Genomic DNA, 27,380 nt, shown 5'->3' with positions numbered 1-27,380 from the left:
GTTATGTGAGTTTGCTAGGTGCTGGCACCACTAACACTACAACTAACAACAACACGAATACTGATGCTTACACTAATCTTTCTGCTGGCTACAGCTGTGCATAGAGTACAATTTATATGGCTTGGAAGCAATAAAAAAGGGAAATGCACCCCACATACTAGAAATGAAATAATACTAAGATTTCTTTGAATGAATGTGTTATCTGCATTTAGTTGGGACTAGTTTGGTAATAGGAGGGCTTTCCACCTTTTTAGCCGTATGTTATGTTAAATTAGGCCTCTCCTGAGAATATCTTCACTGTCGATTTGCATCTGAGATAATTTAGGGAGAGCCTTCATAATTTGAAAGACTGTATAAACCCAATTTCAACTATGATTAGTCTTATCCCTCTAATAGCTCACCCCTAGCATTAATCTAGTAGAGATTTTGCCTATGATGACCAGGTTTGCCCATTATACCACTTATTTAACTGAAGATTTCTATAGTTAGCTGGACATTTTAATCTATCAAAATGATATATATTGAACATACCAATGCCTGCTGGACTTACTCTTTTTCCCTTAAAGCTGTTTTTTAAAAACCTACTTTTTAAAAGCACTCTTTTGATGTATTTAAAAATCTCTAAGACAGTTTAATTAGAAAACACCAGCATAGGAATGATTTAGTAATTTGCTGGTTGCTGACAGACATTAGCTATGGCAAACATCTTCATGAAGCCTCGGCTGCTCTGTGGGGTCGTCGAGAGTGTGGGTCTCATTGTCAGCCCACCTCAGTTTGTGCCTCGGCGTGCTGCTTACTCACTGTGTGACCCTAGGCAGACTTCGCTGCTCTCTGCTGCTGTTTCCTCATTTATAAAGTGAGATGATAATAGAGCTTACCTCATAAGATTGCTGTGAGGTTTAAATGAGTTAACTGCTTTGTTTTTAAACCTCTTTAGGCCAGTGATTTTTTAAATAAATTTTTATTTAACAAAATAAACCTTAATAAATGCTCATTATTAAAACAAACTCATAACTGCTGCTCCTCTAGAAAACACTGTATAGAATACTATAGGAAATACTGTAGAAATAGGAAAAGCAGTATAAACTATATCAGACTGAAATGTTTCTTTCTTTGTGTTGGAGTAACACATGCTTTAACAAGCATATTTTTTCTTATAAGATTCATATTTTATGCCCCATTGGTGGGATCCATAGTTTCTTGTTTTTGCTGGAATTAACCATGAAAGTGTCACTGAGAGGTTAGATTTCATAACTGAGTAGAGACCTAAAGACCTTAGATTTAGAAGTGAGAATTTCCTTGCATGGTTGGGAAATGAAACATAAGCCATTAACTTGTTCTTACCAAAGCACTTTTTTTCCCAGCTACTGAGAAGTAAAATTTGAGTTTGATGTGTTATAGTCAATTTGACAGCTTATGTTGTCATGAAGGGGTCACTTCTCTCTCTCTCCTTTTGGACTAGTTGCTGGTTTTCATTGTTATTTTTCTTGGCCAATGCAGTTTGACAAACAAAAACACTACCTTCAGGATTTGTTCTTCCTCCTTACAAGGTGGCAAATGTAGGAAGTTTTCTGTGATTCACTAGAGGCTGCGGCATTTTCTGCAGCTGTTTATTTGATTTGATTTGATTCATCAGTGTCAGGCTATAGAATAAGAACATGACAGCTTACAGGACACTTTCATCTCGTCAGGCCAAGAATAATGAGTTAATTTTGACATTTAAAGCAAAATATGGATGTCTAGTTTTTAAAAGAGATTTTTTGGAATATAGGGATATTTGTTTCTTCCTGTACTACTGGTAGGGCATGACCTCCAGAGCTCTCCTCCTGTGAGAGAGGAAAGTATAGCAATGGGCTCTAGGCACCCTCCTGGATTTCAGAGTCCAAGCAGATCTTACACTGTGGACTCCCTACATTCACCTCTGCTTTTCCTTCTGTGTGAGGTATAAGGAAAAACATGTGGAGGCAGGTGTGGCAGGGGTTCTCATGGTTCCCTGAAGTCAAGGTGGTTGAGAGGTTGGGAGGGGCTGGCACTCAGGTGGGAAGGAAGAGGCGAACCAGTGCAGGGCAAGACAGGATCCACAGCAGGGCAAGCCTGGTTCATCAGGTCCAGGGAACAGAAGGAAAATCATCTTGTGGAGAATTTTAAGGCTTTTATGCAACTTGCATGCCCCCGAGACCTATTTTAACCTATTAGTAAAAATAAACAAAAACACAGCAAACAACCCCCTAGAAAACCTCAAAAGGAATGCGTGTTTGCCTCAGAGGTAGGAAGTATGAAGAGAAAAAGTGACATTGCACCCTGTTCTGCAGGATTGCTAGGGAAAGGCGTGCCTAGCTGGAGCAGAAGACAGCAGATGAGACAGTCCTTTGGGCCTTGTTAGAGGAAAGGGCTGTGAAGCCAAGGCCTGCCTACAGTCCCCTGCCCACCTCTGAGAAGGCTGACCTCCATGGACAGTTCCTGTGCCCATTCACGTGTCCCTTCTCCAAGGCCTACACCTGACTCTCTGCTTCCTGCATGAGGGGTCTTTTTAGGCCGGTGGGGAGCTTTCTTAGCCTGTGTATACAGCAGCTGAGAATAGCAGGATTTAATGCCCTCGGGGCAACCCTCAGTCTAGTAGGGACAGGGGTTGGTGGAAGAATGCCCCCCCATTCCCCTGTCTCTCCACTGGACCGTTCTGAAGTGCATTCTTCATAATTCTTCAGAGTGTCTCCACCAGAATCGAGCCCCAGTTGGCCCTGGTAAGAATCTGTTCATTAACACGTCACTGACTTTTCTCCTTCCTCTGTGTTCCTTTCACTTCTAATTTGTGCTTCTTTAGATCAACTCCAAAAGAAACTAGCTGTACCCAAGTCTGTCTCAAAGTTGGCTTTAGAGAGGACCTAGACTAACACAGGGAAGAAAAGGGGCCCAGACTGACCCTGATACTCCCCCATATATATTTACACAGGCAAACACAACGAAAAACTTATTTAAAATGCAATGAGTAGAAAATTCAGGAAATGATTTTTAAATTCTCAGATTAAGAGTAACAAAAGAAACAGCATTATAACTTTTAAAGGAAAAGTAGGTCACAGAAATTTCCCATTACTCTATTTTTTCATGAACTCAGCATAGATCGTGAACTCCCTAGGAGCCAGATGCAAATATAGGATTCAACCAGCTGAGACTAAATTTAATGTACAGATACCTTCTAGGATTCTGCGCCCCGCCCCCTCCCCTCGGCCCCCGCCCCGGTCTTCTTCAACTTCTATAAGACTTTGGTGGATGAATCAAAAACATTCTTTGTTGCCCTTGTCAATTCTGACTCAGATGGGAGGAAGGCCTGGGCTAATTTCTGATTCTTCCTGGGCTTGTAGGTTTTGCAGATTAAATTGGTTCTAGGGATGCCTGGCAGACAAGGTCACTAGGAGTCTGGCTCAATTGGGTCCCTGGGTGGATACAGTTCAAGCCAGAAAGTGGATGATTTTTGGATTTGACCCAATCTTCTAGATTCCTCAGAAATTCTCTAGATTCCAAGCTTTTGGAAGCCAGGGTCCATGCCTTCTTTTGTTCATACACGATGTTCTTCTCCCAACATCTTGCACAGTGTTCAGCACATAGTAGATGCTGCATAAATATTTGCCGAGTAAATGTACAATGAACCAAGGATGACTCAGAGTTAGTCTGAATTTCCCCAGAGTATAGTACTAGTGAAAACATATTGCTGTGAGACCAAACCTCTGGGTAGGAGTGAATCAGACTAGACTTTATAATTAGATGGTTGGTTCCACTTATGACACTTAGGTCTCTTTGCAATGTCATTTAAGTATTTTATAGCTATAATACGATTAGAAGATTTAGATCTTATATAGAATAAATTTGTAATTAATAAATATTCTATTAATAAACATATAATGATGAGACTGAACCCATGAAAGCAAATAATTAATGAGTAGGTAGAAAAATAAGAACCAAAAAAATCTCCTGGGCTCCCGGGGATGCAACTTTATCCTTTAGGCTACTATAGTAATCTAAAAGGACTTCGAAATGCCTTTTAAGGTCCTTGTATATTGGAAAGAATCTGGCAATATGGCATTTTCTTTTTATACATGAAACACTCAAGGAGGTTGAGTGGATCTAGAGCAAAAGACTGGAATTCCTGAGCTGTCAAGTTTGTTTTGTTCTCTGAACAGCTTATCCCAAAGAGCATTGATAATATATATTAGTAAATAAATTCCAAGACCTTTAAACACTATTATAGAAAATAATGTCTTAGAAATAGTTTCTGACCTAAAAACTATATATTCTCTGTCCATACTGGCTCTTTTTCAGTCCTTCCCCGACTCAATTGATACATTTCACACCCATTTCTTCAAGCCATAAAATTGAATCGCCATTTACTCCATGTATTCCACATAAATCCTGACGCTAATGGCTAAACACAATGCAAGTTTAATTCTCATTCCTGTAAACAGTTCGAACCTTTACTGATCCTGGCCACTCCAAACAATGATTCAAAGGTTTAGAGTCTTTCCATATTTTGGCTCCATCATCTTCAACACATGGTTCCTTAGGATGCCCTGAGGACTGTCTCCATTCCAGCCAGGGGGAATGAGAAACGAAAATGGAAGATTACATATGAGAGGCTTTTATAGGCAAGACTGGAAGTCGCATAGTCTTATTCTGGAAGCTCTTACTCTATTAGCTAAAACTCAGTCACATTGCCCCACCTAACTGCAGAAGAGGCCAAGAAATGCCGTCTAGCTGTTGTCCAAGAAGAGGAAACAGACTTTCTAACTAGAGAAGCCATCTCTTCAGTGGCGTGCTACAGGTGGCTCCCAGTTGTGAGAGCTGATTTTGTGCATCTCTTCCCAGTTCTGTATCCCATGACATCCACCATGGTGAGAGAATTTACACCACAGAAATTGGCAAATGTTACAAATCAGGGCTTCTTCCTTCCAAGAGCCAGTTTACCAGCATACCACTCACTGAGTCTTTTCTCCATCCCTCTATTTCCCCTTCCTATTCCTCCTTACCATGTAATTAATCACTATATCTTACTTCTTAATATCTTGGAGTCTGGCTCTTCCTCTCCATTGATACCATGCTATTCCAGTTTGGCTCTTGACAGCTATTCCTGTCATTAGTCCACCCATCTTCTAACTCATTTCACTCTACTCGCAGCTCAGTTTGTTTTTCAGTCAGTCTGGGAGGAACAGAATCACTAATGGAGAGATGAGAGAGATTAGAAACAATCGAGGTTGATGGTCTTCCAAGGGTCTACCTGTCAATCTTCCTCATCACTTCCAGAGTGAAACAAAAATTTGAACATGTCATTCTCCCTGTTTAACATCCTTCAGTGGCTCTCTGTTATTTTCAGAATAAACCTGAAGTTGTTAGCATAGCATACAAGTCCCTTCACAGTCTAGCCCCTGCCTTTTCACCAACCTTTTCTCTAGATGCCACTTACCCCACAGACTCTATGCCATATCAAGAATAGCCTAGTGTAGCTCCCTAAATACTCTATTTCCTGCTTTGGGGCCATGTTTTGATGCTGTTCGTGGCCCTTCCCACCCTACCTCTTTCCCAAGATAATTCTAGTATCACCTGCTAGAAGCCCTCCCTGATTACTTGCTTCCTTCACCAGCCCCGTACCCTTTCTGTTTATTCTGAGGTACTTGCTGCATTGTATTATGAAGGGTCAATACACTGTGAGCTCCTTAAGGTCAAGGGCTATGCATATAGTATTCTCCTTTGTATCCATGGGGTTTAAAAGTCTTGGAATGTGCTATGTCCTCAGCACATGCTGAATTAAATGAAAAGGAAAATTTCTATACCATTCTTTTCACATGATTCCGTTTGATTATATGTCTTGAGGTAACCATGAACAACTCTGCTTTACTTTTTTTTAAAGATCCTTAACATTTATATTTGCTAGTTTTCATATAACCAGCCTCACAAGTATAGTAAATATAACAGAAAATGAGTTAAATATGTTTCCTTTCAAAACACTCAGTAGGCTGTAGGGAGACAACATAAATCCAAGAAACAGAAACAGGGATAGAAATTGTACTAGGAAGCAGCAACACTTTTCTTCTGGAATTTTCTCCCAAACTCTCTACAGATAGAAGTTAATATGATAAAGTGATAAATGGAGGTCACTGTGACCTCCTTGCTGACTATTACCAGGTAACCCTGGGTCATACTATTATAACTGACATTTGGCTGCATCCCAGGATTAAGGCCATTGTAAAGCTGTCAGAGAGATCTTTCTCAACAGGAAGAGTGGTAACCAGGGTTCGGCATCCCATGGGAAGGCGAAGACTGCAGTGTAGGAAGAGTCGCTATAGGGGCTGCCTGCCTCTGCTGAATCAGCTCCTGTCATATACATCTCTTGTAGAGCAGCTAGACAACAAACATACACATGAGATTCATTTCTTGAGAACTCCCAGGATCAAGGCTCATGCTGATGAGAAAAACAAAAACAAAAACAAAAACTCAGAAATGAAGCTCTGGTGCCTTTTAGAAAAGGTTAATCCCATTTCTTTGAGGGTTGGCCATGCAGTTAAGACATCAGGACAACGACATGACATGGCACTGATAATGAGTTACGTGGAACTGGGAATTGACCAGGAAGGAAAGTCACTGTCTCCTTAGGAAGGGCCCAGGTTGCTGTGCCAACCTTTGGCTATATGGTGGGGGTCAGGATGGGAAAGAGAGCAAAGCATAGAACCCAAGCAGGCTGGGGTCAAGGCACCCGGGGTCTAGTAGTGGGCCTGGCGGGCCTGGGCCCTCACCTGTGAGTAGGGGGAGAACACATGGCCTGTGGCTAGAAATGCCCAGGAAAGAACAATGTATGAGAATGTGCATTGACCTTTGTGCAGTGCTAGACAAACATGGAATATTCTTATTATTACTTAGAAAAATTGTCATTGACAAACATGCAGCGCTAGACAAACATGAAATATTCTTATTATTACTTAGAAAAATTGTCATTGATGCCCACCTTACTTTTGCCCCCTTTCTAGGGTTCCAGTGAGCTTAAGGTACATTATCGCTTCTAAAATAAAAGATTACTATCTTTGTCATAGTACTACTATTTCAAAGAATTTATCCTAAGGAAATAGGAGATAAATGCTCAAAATGTTTGAGCAAAAATATTCTCAGAGCATTGTTCATAATAACATGATGTGGGAAATGATCTCGTCCAATTAAAGGGGACTGATTCATTCAAAGGGTTAATTGGCAGCCATTGGAATGATGCCATTGATGTCTTTATTGACTTGACCTATGTCTTTGCCATGTTGTGAAGAAAAAAATCAAATTATATGTAAGCCGTATATATTGTATGGTATTATTACATTTTCTTTTTTGTATAAGCAAAGAAAAAAATCAGAAAAGAGAGAATCTAAAATGCTGAGAGCTTTTTTCTAGATGGTGGGATTGTTGATAGATTTCCCCTTTTTCTGTAAATCCCCATTTACAGTGTAATTCAGATTTCCGGGTTATCACCTAAGTAGAAATCTGGCTCCATAGCTTTCTAGTTATGTGACCCTGGACCCTCTAGTTAATGTCTTGAATCTAGTTCTACCCTCATAGGGTTGCTGTGAGGAATTAATAAGGTAATACAGAAAAAATTCTTAGAAACGTGCTCACACACTCTAAGAACTCAATCCATGTTAGCTCTCAGGTCTGTATTTTTTTCAATAAATATATCTTACCCTCAGAGTTAGAAAGACAATGAAATTAATTGGGAAAATTGTTCCTTTGGGGAGAAAAGAAGAATTCAATACAGAGAGGACAAAAGGAACAATTTTTTCTGATGGGATTTGAGGTATGGATTTAAAAGCTTATTTGGATTTCATTCTAATAAAATTAAATTAAGATAAGTCCTTATAATCAAATATTTAGTCAGTTTTAATTTTGAGGTAAGGTGATGGATTCATGGAAGTTTTTCTCTAATCTCTCTTTTTGTAGGTTTTTGAAAATTTTGAGAACACAATTTTAATGTAAATAATAGTATTGTCTGTTCAATGTTCGTATCACAATTCTTAAAAAATTAAACATTGCAGATATAAAAAATAAAATAAGTAAAAGCTTATTTGGAGCTTTCTGGATGCCCTCTCTCCCCCTAAGAAAAGTTTCTATTTCATCCTGGAATGAAGTCAGCTGCTAGAGAGCTTTAAATGCCAACAGAATCAGAAAAATGTCCAGTAAGTGGAAACTGATTTTTTTTTAAAGAGCCTATTTTATTCCTGAGCTAATCTTAAAAACTATTTTATGTTTCTTCCCTTGTGAAACTTTTGTGATTTCAGCATATTTTTGGCTTTAAATCATGGCAATTCTCCTATAAATGGCAAGCATGTATAAGGAAAAACTGAATTTCATGAACTCTTCTCAATGGTTCCAATGAGAGTTTGAGTTAAATACAGGCTTGGGGAGTCCTTGCCCAGCACCTCTTTTCCTCTGCCCCAAGTCTTTTAGGGTGCCCACCTCACCCCCACAGTCTGCGCCCCTCCTTGCACCCGATGTCCCTGGAGCTTTTCTATACCACCAAACTACCTTCCTTTATTCTTTTCTTCCCAATGCCTCTGCTTTCCCTATTCTCATTTCTGTGATTCTCTTCACTTTTTCTTTTTTTAAAAAAAAAATTATTGGAGTGACATTGGTTAATAAAATTATACAGGTTTCAAGTGTACAATTCAATAATATGTCATATGTATATTGCATTGTGTTCACCACTCAAAGTTAAATTTCACTTTTCATTCTTCCATTGTATGCCTTCCTTTAGGGAAAAATGAAAACCAAATCTAACCACTACCTTTTCTGTGGTTACAGCCAGTCTTCAGGAGGGGTGTCCCTGGCTACCCCTTCCAGCCCCAGAGAGATGATCGACTGAGCAGGTTGGGAGGGTCAAGGCTCCCCGAGGAGTCCAGGTTCCACCAGGATCAGGTTCCGTGCCTGACTACGGCAGTACCACCGGGCCTGTCCCAAGTGGCCTCGCTATGTGAGCAGTGTGGGCATTCTATTTCCCAGGACTCCTGAAGCTCCCTGCAGACCAGAGGGGCCAGGTTTCATTTCCCACATCTCACCCTGCAGCTCCTGCCACTTGTCTGCACAAAGTTCACCTTGGCCTCATAGTCTGTAGATAAGGATGCGTCATGCTCCTTGTCTCTCTAAATCAAGAACAAGCTCCTGTGTTATTTGCACTCCTCTTGCTGAGTCCCCAACCACTAATGTAAACAAGCTACAGCTTAGGAGTTCCCAGTGCAGTACATCATGTGTAGCACACTCTGTTCCATGTTTTAAGCACCTTGATTGAGAAGATTGTCTGTTTACCTTTAGAGTTTCTCAACATCATGGAATGACCAGAATGGAACATTCAATTCTGTCCTCTGCCTCTCACAATCCTCCTTGCTTAGCTGACTCTTGAAGTCCCTCACACGCAGTGTCCCAGGAGCTCCCACTGAAATGGAGCGGGGCGGCCAGGGCCAGGACCAGGGAGCCAGAGGCAGAGAGATGCAGCCCTCTTTCTGCTTCAGGATCTGAATCACCAAATCTGGGAGAGCTCAGCAGCATAAATTCAGGCTGGTGTCTCTAATCAGAGGTATAGATGGGCAGAGCAGTGGAGCAGTTAGCGTCCTGTTGAGAGGGCGGGGCCCTGGGCCTGGCTAAGGTGAGGTAAGCTCAGGAAAGCAGTGTCCGGCCTCCTAACTGCAGAGGGGGCAAGGGCAGGGAGCAGGGCAGCTGTTTTGCAAATTTCTGTGTTCCAGGGTGAGAGCATCATCCCAACACTACTCAGGCCTGGGCAGGGCTGGACTTGAAAGGGCCTGGTATTTAGAACAGGTGGGTCTGACACCTGGCCCAAGCTGCCTTGGCTTGTCCCTGTTAGTGGGTTGGTATGGCTTTCATACAAGCCCCTGTTTAAACTATTTTATCGCTCTTCCAGCCAGTCAGCCACTCAGTCCTGAACACTGCTCTCCTTCCTTCCTTTACCCATTTCTTCCAGTCCATGTGCTCCTGGCCTCCCACTCTCCCCTGAGCTACACAAACCACTCAATCCAAGGGTGTATTCACATCCCTGTCCCCAAAACCTTGCTGGCTTTCAGCCTGGGTAGCTCCTATGCTTGCTGCTTAAGATGTGGTGTTTGAATTGACTGCATTGGCCTCTACTGGGAGCTTGTTAGAAACGCAAGATCTGGGCCTCAACCTGAAACTATTAAATCGGAACCTTCATTTTAATTCCCCTGAGCTTCCACGTGCACATAAAGATTCTAGAAGCACTTAGTCCTCTGCTGCTCAAACCATCTGTGACAAATGACCAGTTTTTTTTTAACGCTCCTAATCTGTCAGAGACCAGTACCTTTGTAAAATACAGTAAAAATGAATTCTTAGAAAAATGAAATGAGAAATAAAGCCTAAAGACATACAAAATTCAAGCCTCAGTAAAAAAAAAAAAAATTAGATGAAGTAGACATCAATTTATTCTTTCAAGTTGTTTTAAAGGTTCCTAAATTCTTGCTCTCAGTTTACATCCTTGTTTCATTGTGAATGGGTAGCAAACAGTTAAACAACCACACTGAGTAGTGCTGCTCTAGATGATGTACTGTAACTTTTCTTCAAAGTTATGGATGCCCATCGTGTCCCATCCTGAAAGGTCTGCCTCTACTTTCTACGACCTCAAGTCTCTTCTCTGGCTTTGGTTGTACAGGTCAAGATATATTTGTTAATTATTTAAGACTGTAGCCCCGAGTCCTTTTGTGATCCAAATAGCCCTCCCTCCCTCCCTCCATCTACTCTCCACCCTGCTCAGTGTCCAGAATAGCTTACCTTCTGGGCAGCATCTACAGGCCCCCCCTACTCCCCATGCCCTCGGGCTTCTAGCAGAGTTTGGCACGTAGGAGGTGCTCAGCTCAGAGCGGGGGAGGAGGGCAAGACTGGGGTATCTATCCCTGCCGAATTTCCAGCATCTCAGTTCTTCTACCAAGGGTCTTGGCTCCTGGTAGGCAACTTGCTCCTATAGCTCCAGCTCTGTCTGGTTCTAGTATCTGCTCTCCTTGCCATTCAGGTCCAGGGTGGGAAAGGCCCTCAGATGATTTTAGCTCTGAGATGCTTCTCCATCACCAGGTTTCCTTCACCCCTTCCCGCTCCTTTATAAACACCTGCTTTGTTCAACTCTCCTCAACTGCTTTATTCTTGAGGGTCATCTGTCTCCCACTGGGGCTCTGAGTGACAGTCAGTACTCTGTGTTGCAAAGACTAAACAGAAATTTTAAAAATTTTTAATTTTTGAATTTATAATGTGAGTGTGGTGGGGGTGGGGAGGGAGAGGGAGAGGGCTCTCAAATGAATTATGACTGTGAAGTAAGGAACAGCATTCTGTTCCTTTCTAAATCTCCAATACCTAGGAGAATGCTTGGTACATAGAAATAATTCAGTGAATGTATGTTTAATGTATGAATTAATGAGAATACAGAGTTCCTTACTTGTATCTGCCCAATGTACATATGTCCCTCACATACTGAAAGATATACATGTACAATAGATATTAAATATTTATCACTTGTAACTTGGAATATAATGAAAATGTTGGACTTTTGGTCATTTATATTTAGAACATTAATTTAAACATTTCGAAAAATAGGTGGTAGAAAGAAGGTGTGTTGCTATTTCCTTGTGGTAGATAAGCTCATAAATCTTAGAAAATTCTTCAACATCTGCTTCACAAGATGAAGCAAGATGAATATCTCGCTTCACAAGATGACTAATTTAGAATTTAGAAACCTAAGTTTTATGAATACTAACATAGTTAATATTCTAGAAACTGTTCTAAGCACCTGTCAATGAGTATTACTCATTTAATCCTCACTGCGACCTGTAAGGTAGATCCCCGTTTTATAGAGGAGGAAACTGCCGCTCAGACGTGTTTTGGAGCCTCCCAGGGTTACCTAACTGCTGACTCATGGTCACAGGTGAGCTTGGGGTAAGTCAGGGATTTGCTCCCAAGCAGTTTGGCTGCAGGGTCAGCCTTGGTTGATGTGCGATAATTACACACACCATGCTTCTGTTCTGTCTGAGCTCCGGCTCTGTGAAACTCTTAGGCCCCTTGTAGGTGTTTGTAATCTCTGCCCTTCTGTCAGGATGTTGTCTGTCACCTTCCACAGTGTCCCCTGGGAAAGACCATTTGAGAAATCCATTTAGTCCTTCAAATAGTTGTGCTTCTTTGGGGCATTAAAAAACAAAACAAAACAGATGGACACTGAGATCATGTTTACCTCTTTGTATTGACTATTGGAAGCAATTTTACAGCTCTGCCACACAGGTGTATACAGCTTTGTGACCTGCGTTTTATGTGTAAACTTCACTATGGGCTCAACATTTCACCCCTACTAATCATTTTCCTTTTACTCTTTTTGTTTGTTTATTTTTGATTTTTGGTAATTTCATACTGCTGTTTGTTTTATATCCTTTGGGATTTAGGGCTCTAAATCCTTTCCCACTCTTTTGTTCTTAAAGAAATGTAGATGAATATGTGCAATATACTGACGAAACCGTAAAATCTAATCACTGTTTTCATTCCAGCTATAAATTTAGTTGCCATTTAGAATAAACTGTCAAGACATATTTTGCTTTACTTTATGGTTATCCTAAGCCTCAAAGATGTGTATATTCATATAGAAATATTTCTCATTTTATAGCGTTAAATGATATTTCTGAGTCATTTTGAGAAGTACAGTGCAATTCCATAGAAAACAAGCTTTGTAAGCTGGCTATGGCTAAGTTTTTAATTTTTGCTTCTAAGTGGATTGTCACAGAGAAGCTCAACATCAAGCAGAATGACCAAGCATCAAATGCTATCCAAATAGCACACCAGGTTATAATTTTCTTTTTACAATACTCAGCTGTTCTCTTTTAAAACTGATGTGATATATTTCCCCCTTAGAGCAAATATATCTTTTAATTATAAGGCCTCATTAGTTATTGTACCATTTCATTCCCAGTTATTTTTTCTTCTGCTCCTAAATGTTTCCAGTGACAGTAGGATAATAATATGTGTGTTGATAGCGAGAGTGGGCTTGTTTCTAAATATATAGAGAATCATCCTAAGCATTCATGTTATGAGTCATAACGTTTCCTTGAGGCATTCTTTCAAAAGACCCCTTCCCACCCACGTTGTACCTCTTCCGAGCCATTATTTATCCTCTCATTAAGAGATATTGCTTTGGAGAACAATTGGGGCTTAATAAAGTATGTTTTATGCTGAAATTTCTTGCTCAGTGTATTATCCTATAGAGATAGATACACACAAAGAGATTGTAATTTGGCTACCTGAGGATACCAATTTTGCCCCTTAAAGTGGTCTGTAATCATAGCTTGGAGAAGATATATAGACCATTGCAGGAAAAACAGGGCCAGCTTCCAGCTTTCTATAGAGATGGTCTGGCAGCTGTTGGCATGGTGTAATTTCAGGATGTAAACTGTTCAAAACTCCCCGAACTCCTTTAGCTAAAGCTTGAAAAGGGTAATATCCTAGGGGGAAGTAACACATTGACTTAAAATTTATTTGAGACCAAGTTTCCATAGGAGAAAGAGCAATGCTAGCAATGTGCCCCTGATGGAGAAAAAGGATATATGTCATGGGCTGGGCCAGTGCTTCTCAAACTTTAATGTACATCTGGATCATCTAGTCAAAGGGCGATTCTGACTCAGAAGTTTGCAGGTGTGTCTGTAGACTGCATTTCTAAGATCTTCCCCCGTGATGCCACAGTTGCTGACCGGTGGGCCACACCCTGAGCAGCCAGGGCCTAGACTCCCTGCTCATCAGTCGGCCTCACTGGAAAGTGAACAGCAAGGCAAAGGCTGAGCCAGAGGCAGGACAGGCAGTGGGGAAAAAGCGCCAGCAGCGGTGCAAGAAGACGAGGTCCCAGAGGAGTGGGCAAAGCCTCCCAAAGGGCCTTGCGAGTGAAATGGACACTATGCGAGAGACACACAGGCCTGGAGAGTGGGACAAAATGTCCTTGAAGCCAGGTAACTTGAGCTGTCTTGGTGCCCCACCGCCCTTAGGCCCCTGCATTACACCTTGGTAGGGTTGTCTTCCCTACCCTTCTTTTTTGTATTAGGATCCCTCCCTGTCTTCTGAGATTTCACATTCTTCTTGGGGAGTTAAACATATGAATAATTAATGCACATCCTGATCAGTGTAACCACCACAGAGGGAGGTATTACCTATGCTTGGGATGCTTTGGAAAGATTTTACATGGAGGCATTCTTTCCATTAGTATCTCAAAGATGAACAGGGTTCGTTGGGCCAATACGAGGCCCTGGTCGTAGTGTGACCAATTGTCCCGGTTTGCCTGAGACTGAGGGGTTTTCTGGGGTACAAGATTTTCATTACTAAAACCAGGAGAGTCCCAGGCAAACTGGAAAGGTTGGTCAACCCTACTAGTCTGTCATGACCATCTGTCTGGATCTTAGAGTACTGTTTTCTTTAGCAGTTACCTGAAAGCCTATAGTCTGTGCCTAGGACCCTGATATCAAATTCTAGAACATGGAGCAACTTCCTTCCTAGAACAAGGCTGCCTGTTAAAGTCTCTACCTTTTGTCCTGCTCCTTGGTTTTGGGACCTGTCTTGATCACCTACTTCCCCTGAGTAAGCCTGTCTACATGTCAGAGTTTCTTAAAGTTAGTCCTTAAATCCCTGTGCTCAGAAGGAGGACCCATGTTCAGGACTTAGTGTCATCTTGGAACTCTTAATGATTTTATGTTTGAATATGTGTTTTGTAAATGAGATCCAATGGGACAACGGAGCATGCGCTGGCTCATGAGCCAAACTTCTCCCCAGATACGTTCTTGGCCACCTGCTCCCTGGCACCTTGATCCCTCTAACCCTCCTTACCCTGCTGCCCCTTGCCCTCAGCTGGAGTCAAAGAGCAGGTGCAGGCAGGGCTGGCTGCATGCACACCATGCAGAGGAGGGGCATGGCAGTATTACCCCTGTCCCAAACTAACAGAGTGATGGGCGATTTGACAGGGATAAACCTGCATCCAGGTACCAAGCACATCCTGGTGCAGAGGTTTCAATCCTTCAGGGGTCACCTTTCTTGGTGGGTTGGGGCAATGGGCCCACAAGAAGGGGAAATTGACCTCCTTGGCTCTGGCCAGGCAGTTCACGGTGTGTCATTCATGTCAACCCAGTAGCTTTTGTGAGAGGAATCCTGACATGTATACAGTGACACGATGGGGTTCCCTGGTACGTATGAGAGTCTGCATTCACCCAGCAAGAATTCCCTTGCCAGAGGGAGTGCAGTATTAAATAGCAAACAAAACAAATACCATGATAGGACAAGGGAGAAATTATGGAAGAAAGGAAAACGTAAATTTTCGTAGTTTTAAATGCACTTTTTCCTACCTTTAAAGTCTCCCTTTTGCTCTAAGTTATGCAAATTATTTAGCTGGCTCTATTTATAGGCCTCACTATAGACCTACTGACTTAGAATTTCCTGAATTATACCCTAGAATCTGCACTTAACATGCTTTCTAGGTAGATGCTCCTAGTTCATCCTTAAGTTTGAGAGCACTGCAGTGTCATTTTGCCCTCTAGCTTGACCTCTAGAATTGACCCTGTCTTCTCTCAGCCACATTTGTCCTCTGTGGCCAGTGTGGGTAGTGTGGGTGGGGAAAAAACAACAACAACAACAACAAAAAACAAGAACCCAACATGCCTCTGAAGTCTCAACTTCTACCACCATTGGTTTCTGTCTTAGCCAGGACAGTGGGGCCAAATTGGTACAAAATGGGGTCCTCTAAGCACCAGCATGTCTGCCTTTGTAGCTCACCAGCATTTCCTGTCTCTTTGAGGGAAAGCCCAGCCATAAGACCTGCTTTGGTGCACGATGTGCTACGTTACATTCCTGCCTCAGTGATGTTCCAGATAGTGGTTTGTGTCCGTGTGTGAGGAGGACAAGGAGCAGAGCCCATCCTCAATAGACATGTAACACATTAATTTCTTTAAAGCACTGTGATTTTAGTGTTGTCACTGCAATGCAACCAGCCTATCATGATAGACACAGGCTCCATTTTTATGAGCGTGACTCTCTAACCATTCTTAAGTACTTAGTTGTAGGGTGAAAGTCAGGTACACAGAACTTCCCGTGTTGCTTCTCTGGAAAGGAGGAGGATAAAGCAAGGATTTCTTTTTAGAACTCCCTAAACAGAAACTTAGATTCTGACCCAGCTATGGTGATAAGATAGCCCTCTGTGGCCATCCTCAGGCCTTAATACCTCCTGCATTTGAAGTTTCAAGAAGTGATTAGCCCTGTGCTTGGCTTATGGAAAGGTATTGTCAGCCTGAAAAGAACACCGAGGAGGGAAGAAACCAGAGGTTACATGGTCATGGAGATAGAAAGAAGGACCTGGGACCTGGGCAGCCAGCAGGAGCAGAATCAAGCCATCCAAAGGAATATTTTCAAGCTCAGAAAGTTTTCCCAAATTTGGAGTGAATTTATTATTCCCTGGATACCATTGGTTGAATTGCAGTTCAAGTGGAAGCAGTCCTTTCTCTTTGCAAATCAGGCAGTTAATGTACCTATGTCTCTTACCCAATAGGAATGGATTAAAAACAAAAACTCAATTACTGGCTGCCCAAACCACAAGAATAAAACGATTCTTTCTAGCATGCATGTGCTCATGTGTGTTTGCATTTATAAGGCTCACCCTCATCGTGCCATCTCCCCTTCTCCCTGAACACTTGAGAACACCCCTCTCAAAAGGTGCTGGCCTGAGAAGATGCTAATGGACGTTTCAAATGGTTCCTTGGGATTTTTGCCAAGTCACTTGACCGGAATACATGGCAATATATGTTTTATGGTTACTAAAGGCTGATGTTCCATTTAGTTTTGTATCGTTATATCTCCTTAGGAAGCAGCTGTTAAGAGCATTTTAGAGATATGGTCCCTGCTTCAAGGAGATGAGCTAATTATTTTCCTCAGCTCATAGCATGTTATGAACTATACCACTCTCGCTTTATTTTTATATTTCCCCTTTATCCTAGATCCTCACTCCTGTTCCCTCCCCTTTCTAAGCATCTGCTCTAATGTCTTTGCTACTGAACCTGAAACACAGTTGTGCCCTTGAGGAATGCTCACTTTCACGGACTGAACCCTCGTATGTGCTGGGCTCTGTGCCAAGTGCTCTCTAGGTATCGACTCTTTTATCCTTCACTGCAACCCTTAGTGCTGCGTGGTCACCACTGTTTCTATCTATGTGGGGTGGGCTCTACAGGGTAGTGCTGCTGGCCTTCCTCTTTCTCCTCTTCTTCTGTGAGTATGGAGTCAAAAGCAGGGCACACATGGCTCTGCCTTGGCCTTTGGGAGCAGGAGTCCTGTGGAACACATGTGCTCTTCTCTGCTTCTCCTGCCAGAGCCACACGGGCCACTCACCACAGGACATCTCGTCTGGCATTCATTTTCAACAGACGCAACCTGTGACCTCCAATATCAGCTTTTCCGGAAATAAAGGCTATATTTTGTCCCCATTGCCCTTGCTCATTTGTCTTACTTCTCAGTTGGTTCAGAACCAGATAGGTTATTGAGCTCTTTTAAAGGCTCTGCCATTAAGTACTATTATTATTCTTTTTTACAAATGAGGGTACTAAAGCACAAAGATGAAGGGAATTGCCCAGATTGCGCAGCTTGGAAACTGAAACCAGAAATTCGGGTCCAAGTCCTTCTCCATCAACCATTATGACACACTGCTTATAAAATATGAAGTGTTCTAGGTGAATATATGTGTGCATATACATGTATGTGTATATATATATATCTATCTGTATATGTATATGAATGTGTATATATATAATTTATATAAATGTGCTATAACATCTAATTTGATGTTTTCTGTATTCATATCCTTTACATTACGAAGGTTCATCCGTATTGCTATATGTGTATCTGCTTTCTTGTTTCTGATCCCTGTGGTCATTAGTGAAATAATCTTTCACATTGATTTATTTAATAGAATATTGTCTTGGGAGAAGTCATATATAGGTATAAATTAGGTGTGTGCCAAAAGTTACATCAGGTATTTAGAACTCATTGCGGTTTTTTTTTGTTTGTTTTTTTGTTTTTGCCAGAAAAGTGTTATAACTAGGAAGGACCCCCTAAACTATGTGTTAAAAACCCATGTAGCCCTTTGTGTAGCTATAATGGCTGCCTAATTGCTCACCCCATTGGCCATGTTAAGACCCAGATCTCATCCTCTACAAGGTGATGGATTGCTTTTAGTGGGATGGTTCCTGCAGGCACAGAAGGTATTTCCCCCTCCCCAACCCCCGGTCAGTCTCATTCTCTGCCAGCGAGCAGAGTGGGAGTATGCCGTGCCTCCAGTTTCCTGGCTTAATCCACACCTGCAATGGTGGATCTGTCTGGCCGCCCTGCCCACTTCCCTGGCTTGTGTTCTACTTCACATCTGCTCTGGGCAGGCTTGAATCTCTGCCAAAGTTCCTAACAGAGTCATACCCAGAGCTGGATTTCTGGAAACTGAGGCTCAGAGAGGTTCAACTCATTCACTCAAGGTCACCTGATTCCTGGCAGATGCCAAGCTGGGCACAGAACCCAATTCTCCTGATATCCATCAGGCACAGAGCCCATCCACACTTCACCCTGCTGCCTAGCTGCCTTTCCTCACCCCATCCCTCTCAGACCCTTCACGCCCAGGCCTCCACCTACTCTGCAGCATTACTCTTTCCCACACATTTGTCATATTATGAAGCATGCCTTTTAGGGGTCCTCGTGGGAGCCAAAGCTTTTAAGTGAGAGCATTTGGGACACAAGAGACCATCTCATGTCTAGATCTGATTGTTCAACTTGGGATGCACTGTTTCATCACAATGATGGTGATGAGCTGTCTCATTTTATGCCAGGTAAGCTTAATCCTTAGGGTTTTGGCCAACTACCAGCATCGCCCTCACCCAGGCAAAGTGCAGGCCCTGCCCTGGCCTCCAGCTACATGTAGCCATGGTATTCCTGTTGCAGTTCATGAGTGGGCAGGAGAATCAAGTACACCTCCTATATTCCCAAAGCCGTGTGTACTCAAACCACGAGTATTTAATTACTCCTGTGATACGTGTTTTAAAGGAAAAGCACAGTGCTCCAGGAAGCATAAAATAGACAGCTAACTAGAAAGTGGAGGCTGCGCTGGGACCTACTGGTTAAGTAGGGGTTAGCAGGCTCCAGGAGGCTGGCGTTAGACTTCCATTAGGTCATGCCAAGTTGGGGTAGATGCAAGGTATCTGCAAGTGGAAATTAAATAGGCAGTTGGAAACGTGGGTCTGAAGTTCGTGTGAGGAGTCTGGGCTAGAGATATGCATTGGAGTCAGTGGCGTAAGATGGAGGCAGAGTGGGGCGAGGTGAGACAAGGCTGAGAGCTGAACTCTGCATGCGCTGGAGGAGACTTGGGAATGTGTTTGAGATGAGGAGGGGGGATGAGCCAGCACATCGATCTTCAAAGAAGTGTGGCTGTGGTGGGAAGAAGGAGCTAGGGTGGAGCTAGGGGAGGGTTTGGATGGAAGGAGAAGCATTTTCTTGTCTTTAGGATGGAAGAGGTGTTTAAAAGCTGATGGGAAAGATCTGACAGAAGGCAGGAGGGGAGTGAGATCTCAAGCACAGAGGGAGGGATGGGCTTTTGACAGGAAGAGGTGCCTCACTCCATTGGACCAGAGGGAAGAGGGAGAGGATGTGCAGATGCGAATGTGGTCATTGATTTGGGAAGGGAAGGCTAGGGAGCTCCTTTTTGGTAGTTCTGATTTTACCAGTGAAAGAGAAAAAGTCACCTTCCAGAGAGGAGGAAGATGTGGAGATGGGGATGGTTGGAGGTTTGAAGAGACTCAGAAAATGGGCAGAAGCAAAGGAGGCTGCAGGCAGAACCACAGTCTCCTCTGTGAGGATATAGCTACAGCTGAATGCTGGTTTCTACAGCTGGTGCTGGTGACACAGTTAGCCCTACACCTGGACTCTGGACTCAGTACACCTCTGCTGGGGCCAGCCACTGTCTCTAGAAGCCAGATGATGCTGCCATCTTTTTTGCTTCTAGAAAGAATTCTTCAGCGTCCCTGCCTTTATACATCATTTGATGTAGATACAAATTTTCGTTAGGAGACATCCAATTCACTGAGTCTGGGTCATGTACCCATGCTGCCTTCCTTACTGCTGGGGGAGCCAGAAAAGTTGATATTTTCAGCTTTTAAAATTGGCAGTGCATTCTGTCCCCAGCAAGATTCATAAGGTGGGAAGGGCATTCAGATCCTCGGAAGTCCAACAAACTAAAGATGAACACCTCCCCCTCTCCAGCCACACTCTGGACATGAGTGCCTTATGTCAAATCCAGGCATTCAGAGGGCAGCTTTCTTACCTGGAACTGGCTGTGTTCTTTCTTAGAGTGCAGGTTGGTGCCTCTGAGAGGCATAATAACTAATAAAATAGTTATCTCAAAGGGTGGTCCACCCCCTTTGAGAACTTCCATGCTGGCGGATTTAGTGTTCAGAAAGTAAAAAACAGCTTTTGCTCAAAGGGTGGAGTTCTAAGAAGAATATTTATTCTGTGGCCCAGCTGATTTGAAACGACACTTCAGCTTAAAACTCATTCAAAAAAACAAAAACAAAAAAAACAACAAGAACAAAAAAAAGAATATGCTAACTAATAAAAATGAAGATGTTGAGTCAATTTAAGTGACCATTATTAAGCGCTATAGATATGCACAGCTGTTGTCAAAAAAGTGTCTGAAGTACCCTGTCCTTAGTAAGGATATTAGAAACATAGCCAAAAAGATAGTTTTAGCCTTAGGTAAAGCTGATTTAGCAATGGGTGCTGAACCTAAGAAAGATGTAACAGAGGGAGAAAGAAATAGATATGACAACTAAGTAGAGCAGGGCCATTGTGAGTGCAGGCCAGAAATATTACTCTTTAGGTGGGAAGATATTGGCCAAGAAGAGGAGACTGGAACATTGTGGAGAGTGTAGCATATTTAAGAAAAATGATGATCACATTATCCAGAATCTGATTTAGGACAAATTATCATTGCTGAGAAATATTTTGTTGAAGTCATGGTGTATGTCACTTATACATATAAAATATATAAAATCAATATATTTTTAGGAGTTGTTGAGTCTAAAATAATATAGATTCAAGGAAGATTTAAATAACTTGGTTGCTGGTTATTAGAGTCTTTAGTTAAATTTCTTTGTCTTGGAAGGACATGACTATATTATTTCCTTTGTCTTGTATGGTTTGTCAGAAAAATTCTTAGGCTACTTATCAGTTCAGTGAGTGAACCAAATGTCATATCTAATTTTCTTGTAAATTAGCAAAAAAAAAAAAAAAAGCGTGAATGTGAAAAAGTGACTTTTACAAGGAGCATCAGGCCCTAGACAAAAATATTCCATGACAGTGAAAGTAATTACACGGAGTAAGGTAAAATATAAGACTCTATATGAAATTGAGCTCAGAGTTCTTGGATTCCAGTGGGCTTCAGCTTATTTAAAATCACCATCAACTTTGTAAATTATTATGGATAAAATGCTCTTGAGTAACATACTTTAGTCGCAAGTTCTAAATTTGAGTCTACTTAGGGAATAATGATCGATGTTCACAAAGAGGGCATATCATATGATATGTCATCGATCTTTTATTCTACAGAGTTAAAAATCCGTCAGTAATAAAATATAGGTGCAAGTGCTTCAACTTTTCCCTGTCTTTTGATTTTTTTTTTCTTGAAATCGTTCATTAAAAAATAGTGGGCTTGCTATTTTCTAAGTTATTGGCATGATCCAAATCTTGAGACTCAAATTTCATTTAGGAATTTTATTTCTCCTTTCCTTTCCAGTTTTTATACTAATCTTTGCCTTCTGCTGTCTTGAATCTTAATTCCTTAAAAAATATATAGGGAGAGGTGGTGTTGGTATTTAAATTCTGGGCAGGCTGTCATGTGGGATAAACAGTAGCTATCTTTGATGCTTCAAAGGCTGGGACGAAGACTCATGAAAGGAAGTTTTAACAAAATACCGAGGAAACATAGAATGGCTTGAACTTGTCAGGAATGCAGTGGGCTACTTCTCAAAAAGAGATTGAAGGGTGAAGTTTCTTACCTTGGGTGAAAGGTTGAACTAGGGACCTCTTGAGTCCCTTCCTGTAAGTTTCTGGAATGATCCACCTTCTCTCCTCCCAGGTGAGCAGGTGCTTCTGGGAAACAGTAAGAGGAGCTGAAGGACAAGGTGACTTTTCTCCCAACACTTGCTTTTGATGGTGCCAGGGTCTGGGTTTTATGGTACAGATGATAATAAACCCACAAGAAAGAAGTACCCTTGCTGAGCCATTAGCAGATGTGCAATTTGGACCAGAATTAAAAGGATCCCTTTTTTCAGGCCAGCTGAGTTGTATTTTCATCACTCGGCTTGATTGTTTTATGAGGATTGTACTTCATTTTGGAAAAAGTTTTCAAACACAGTTACTAAAATGGAGTTTAATTTCACTCGATCTGCATCTTTCTTCTCAATTAAAGCATTTCTATAAAATTAACTCATTGGATAAAATTTTCAAATGGGCAGCAGCCATAAAGGAAATTTATTTAGTTCCTTACTTTGGAACTTATTTTTTATAACTCATGTTTGTGTTTTTACATCGATAGTGGGAAATGTTTATAATTTAGTTGATTAAAATAAATGTTTTAAAACGTCTCTCCACAGGTTCTTTATTAATGACAAAGTCAAAAAGATAACTTTATAATGGGGAAATCTAGTGGACATCTTCTTAGGCAAGTGACCAAACACAGCATCACTATTAATAGGACAACCTGACGTCATGAGCCCCCGGTATGATGCCATGAGAGGGATATGTCACACAAGTAGTAATCCTACCAGAATGCTTACCCTGAATTGGATCATGAGAAAACAATCAGACAAATTCAGATTGTGGAACATTTTAGGATAGTAAGGATCTGGACTCTTCCAAATGTTAACGTTAGGAGAGACAAAAACCGTGAAAAGGCTGCTCTTGATTGAAGGAGATGAAGGAGACTTGACAGTAAATGCTGCATGTAATCCTTGAGTGGATCCTGGGTTGGAAATATACAATGGGTGTTACTAGGAGAATCAAGGAAATTTGCATATGGACAGTGTATTAGATAAGATTTTTGTATAAATGGTATAATTTCTTAGGCATCAAAATGTTGAGTTTATATAAGAGAAATGTCCATTTTCTTGGGAGATATATGCTGAAATAATGTCTGAAACTTACTTTCAAAGATTCAATAACACCGTGTGTGTATGTGTGTAGCTGTTATTTCTCTGAAAGTTGCGCCACTTTGCCTTTGCTTTTCTGCTCCAGTGACTCCATTGCCTGGTACTTTCCAGCTTCATAAAGGGCCCTCGTTTACATCACTGAGTCTCTAGCATGAGTCATGCATGCCTTGAAGTATTTTGAGTCATCAAAGAGCAAACATAAGTAACTGATAATAGAAATTTAGCAGAAGGAGCCATTTAAAAGGCACATAATTTTAAGTTATCAAGCAGAAGAGAATAAATCCATATCTGTTGGTTTAACATGCATGAACCCGGCTGTGAACCCCCTTTGGACACCACTCACTCTGCCTCACAGCGACATTTTGAATCTAAATCTCAGAGATTTGCCACAGAACTGGAGCACTTGGCAAGAATCAGCTGCAAGTTACACCTCAGTGGTGGTGCTCGAGAAAGTCTGTCAGTGCAAACGGGCTCAGAAAAAATAGAATGCACACTGCCGGTAGTCAGGGCACGTAAATATGTGCTAAGGAACCTCAGAAACTGGTTCCTAAGGTGAAAATGAGAGGGAAACAGTTTAAGGTGGAATGCCCTATCTGATAGGTGCCGGCAGATGAGTTGGTGGAATCAGTGAGCTTATTAAATTAGGTGTGGGTGGCAGGCTCATATAACAAAGGGAAGGACACACTGTGGCCTGTCTCCACCTGATGCTAGCTTTGGGATTATTATCTGCTGTCAAAGGGGTCACACATTATCTCAGAGTATGATGAAGGGAAACAAAGAGAGTGGTCTTCTGAGGCCATGAGGCTGTTTCATTTATTTGGATTTTCAGTGGGAGAAAGTGCAACTTTGGAAAACAGTTGCATTCAAATAACCCTTGAGATGTATTATAACGTAGTTCCCCACCTCCAGGCTCCCTATAATGGAAATTTAGCATATTTAGAAATAACGATGTTTGGAACTATCTGACAATTTATTTCTCCTAAGATGAAACAAGTCAGATATTAAGTACCTGATAGGTTCTGTGGCATAGTTAATGGTCAGTGAGTAGGATACACGTAAGCTCAGGATTTTTACACCTGCAAGATGTGGGCACATTATGTAACCTCTTGAAGCCACACTTTCCTCATCATTATTGTGAGGCCTAAATGCAAGAATGTTTGAGAGGTGCTTAACATGATACCTAGAACATATTAATGATTAAACCATAAATTATTGAATAAATTGGGGTTTTTTTTGATGATGCCTGTTGCTTGACATCAGACTTCTTTGAAGGTATAGACTTTAAGATGCTGTGTAGACTAGTTTAAATATAAGAGTATAATGAACAAAAGTATGACAAAGATTATTGTATAGATTTGATGTAGAAAGAAAAATGATTTGGTTTTGCACATAATAAGTTTGAGGAACCATACCCAGGTAGAGATGTTAGAAATGGGATCTGGACCTTGAGAGAGGTGTGGCTATATGTGTGGCCTTGGGAATCAGTCAGCACCATATAGAGATGGTCTAGGTTGTGGGTAGATGAGATGACTTTAATAACTGTATCTCCTTTGCTTCATCAGCTTTTCCATGTGGCCTATATTTTAATCAAATTTGCAAATTCTCCTCGTCCTGATCTTTGGGTCTTGGAAAGATCTGTAGACTTTGGAAGCACCTATTCACCTTGGCAATATTTTGCTCGTAAGTAATCTTGCCTACCACTTTATAAGGGGCTTTAATTATTTGCAGCAGATTGAGACTTTGGATTTAACTAGAAAATTAGTCTCTCAGTGTGGCTAGTTAGGGACTGGTCGATTTTAACTTTCCAGATTATCCTCAAAACATCCCTATTACTCAGGCATGTGTGCATTAGTTGCAAGGGTACACATCCAGAACTGAGGTTGAAGTGCCTTTTATGTTAACAGTTCTTGACACTATTTAGGGAGAAATAGTGTACCTGTAACTGGGCCAGAGCTCCAATCCTTTTCTTTGTATGCAGAATTAGGAACTTAGTTTTATCTTTATGGAGCCTACATTTCACATAACTTACTTTGACCCTATCATTTTCACTAATGAAGAATGTCAGTGTCTGATGAATTGGGGTGGACAGGAATTTTGCTATAAAAACATTGGGTCTTCCATCAATGCTCCTCAGAGAGTAAGCTTACCTAATGAGGAGTGAGAACTTAGAACTACATCTCCAAACGTTGCTTTTGAAAGTCCAGTGGGCTGAAACAGCTTGGTATTTTCTTTCATGGTCTAAAAACTTCACTCTAAGCTTTTATCTAAAATTTTAAATGTTTCTGTGCTTTTTTGTGTGTTTTCTTAAAGAAACAGAATTATTTAAGGTATTTACAACAAGTTGATAACGTTTTATTTTATAATATGAAAATATTTCCTTCCTAGATTCTAAAGTAGACTGTTTGGAACAATTTGGGCAGGCGGCAAATACAGCTATCACACGAGATGATGATGTGCTTTGTACTACTGAATATTCCCGAATTGTACCTTTGGAAAATGGTGAGGTAAGTAGATTTGGGAAGCCATAGAGATAAGACTCAGAAATAAACATGAAGATTTCGATGTTTCATAATAGCAAAACTTGCACTTTCAAGGAAATCTGACAGAGATCATGATGAAAACCAGTGCTTTTTTGCTTTTTTTTTTTTTAAATTGAGGTATCATTAACATTGGAAATTCTGAGGTCTCTGATTTTCCTCTGGGAGTCCACATTCCGGATTCAAGGCCCACAGGTCTTGGACTCTCTTTTTCTGGTGCAATATTTAGAAAGTGGGTTCTAGTAATTGAGGTGAAGATCCCTCCCACTGCTTCACAAACACATTATCCCTGTAAAGTGAGGAGATGAGGGGTAGGTGGCAGTGATAATCCCTGATCCCTTTGGGTGGCAGTGATAATCCCTGATCCCTTTGGGATCATTGGTTGGGGAGAAAAGAATGGCTGCTCTTCCGGGTTGCATTTATTCCTTGTGAAGTCACCAGACTATTGTTAGGGGAGGCGGGAAAACAGGTGAGGAGAACAGAGGAGAATGCCATGGAAACTGTGAGGCCATAATGAGCATGAAGTGAGTTTCAAAAAATGTCTTTAAAGGGTGTTGGTCCCCCTATTTAGGCAGAAATATCTTTCTTGAGTAGCTCTATCCAGTATTTTACAATGAGTGGTGCACTCACCATATCTCGAATGGTTGGGACCTTCATTTTATATAGTTTTTTCAAATCTCCTTCACTGTCTATAGCCAGAGACTTCCTTTTTCAACCTTATTTAGATTTTTCGATTACTTTGGCTTTGTTTCTTTGATGCAGCTTGACAAAAAGTTGTTTCCTTATGTTTATATATTTTAACATTATACTTTCAACATTTCATTGTATTACAGCCCCACAACTACACTGATAGAACAAAGGGTTTGAAAATTAAATAACATCTCCCGAGAGCCCTGGTTTTAAGGACAGATTGCCAGAATTCAAACGGAAAATGGAACTAGCCGTAATGTTTTTAGAAATAAACATAGATAGAGATCCAAGACCACCTACAGACATCTACTAGCTCAAAGAAACCTTGTGCTTTGGGCATATGAGTTGTTTTTAGATACTTGCAGCTAAATTTTGGTGAAAGGACTTATCCTCCTTTATGTGTGTATGTGGTTATTTTAGGTTGTGGTGTCCTTGATAAATGGTCGTCCAGGTGCAAAAAATTTTACTTTCTCTCATACTCTGAGGGAGTTCACCAAGGCAACAAATATCCGCTTGCGTTTTCTCCGAACTAACACCCTTCTTGGACACCTCATCTCCAAAGCCCAGCGAGATCCAACTGTCACTCGGCGGGTGAGCAGTGATTTTAAGTGCCTCTGCAGCAGCTTTTGTTTCTTTTTTTTTTTTTTTAGCTTACCAAATTAATTGCCTTGTACTCTTTCATGTAATCTTTACAGCCGGGAATAGTGTATGTGTAGGAGTTGTTCTTATCTGAAATACAAGGTGTAATAGTAAAGTTTTATTGTTGAAGAAAAATCATTACATTCAAAGAAGATAAAAGGCAAAAGATGACAGCCAGCCTGGTATTAGTCTGATATTATAACAAACAATTCCCAAGTCTTAGAGGCTTAACAAAATAAAGTTT

General features: G+C 41.2%; 1 protein-coding gene across 3 annotated transcripts in view; it reads left to right on the top strand.

The window, feature by feature from the left end:
* The window catches only part of LAMA3 (laminin subunit alpha 3), a 227,491-nt gene that overhangs the window by 34,198 nt on the left and 165,913 nt on the right, over nucleotides 1-27,380 (top strand). For all 3 annotated transcript variants that reach the window (XM_039844440.1, XM_039844420.1, XM_039844430.1), the window contains exons 3-5: nucleotides 24,833-24,950; nucleotides 25,656-25,774; nucleotides 26,918-27,088. Coding sequence is in view for 2 of the 3 variants with exons in the window: in XM_039844420.1 (XP_039700354.1) it covers nucleotides 24,833-24,950; nucleotides 25,656-25,774; nucleotides 26,918-27,088 (408 nt within the window). In the remaining variant the exon portion in view is untranslated. The remainder of the gene's footprint in view (nucleotides 1-24,832; nucleotides 24,951-25,655; nucleotides 25,775-26,917; nucleotides 27,089-27,380) is intronic.

The sequence above is a fragment of the Pteropus medius genome, unplaced genomic scaffold (assembly GCF_902729225.1).
Source record: "Pteropus medius unplaced genomic scaffold, Ma_sr-lr_union100, whole genome shotgun sequence".
NCBI lineage: Eukaryota > Metazoa > Chordata > Mammalia > Chiroptera > Pteropodidae > Pteropus > Pteropus medius.
Note: the sequence above shows the minus strand (reverse complement) of the source record. Positions and strands in the feature narration are given on the sequence as shown.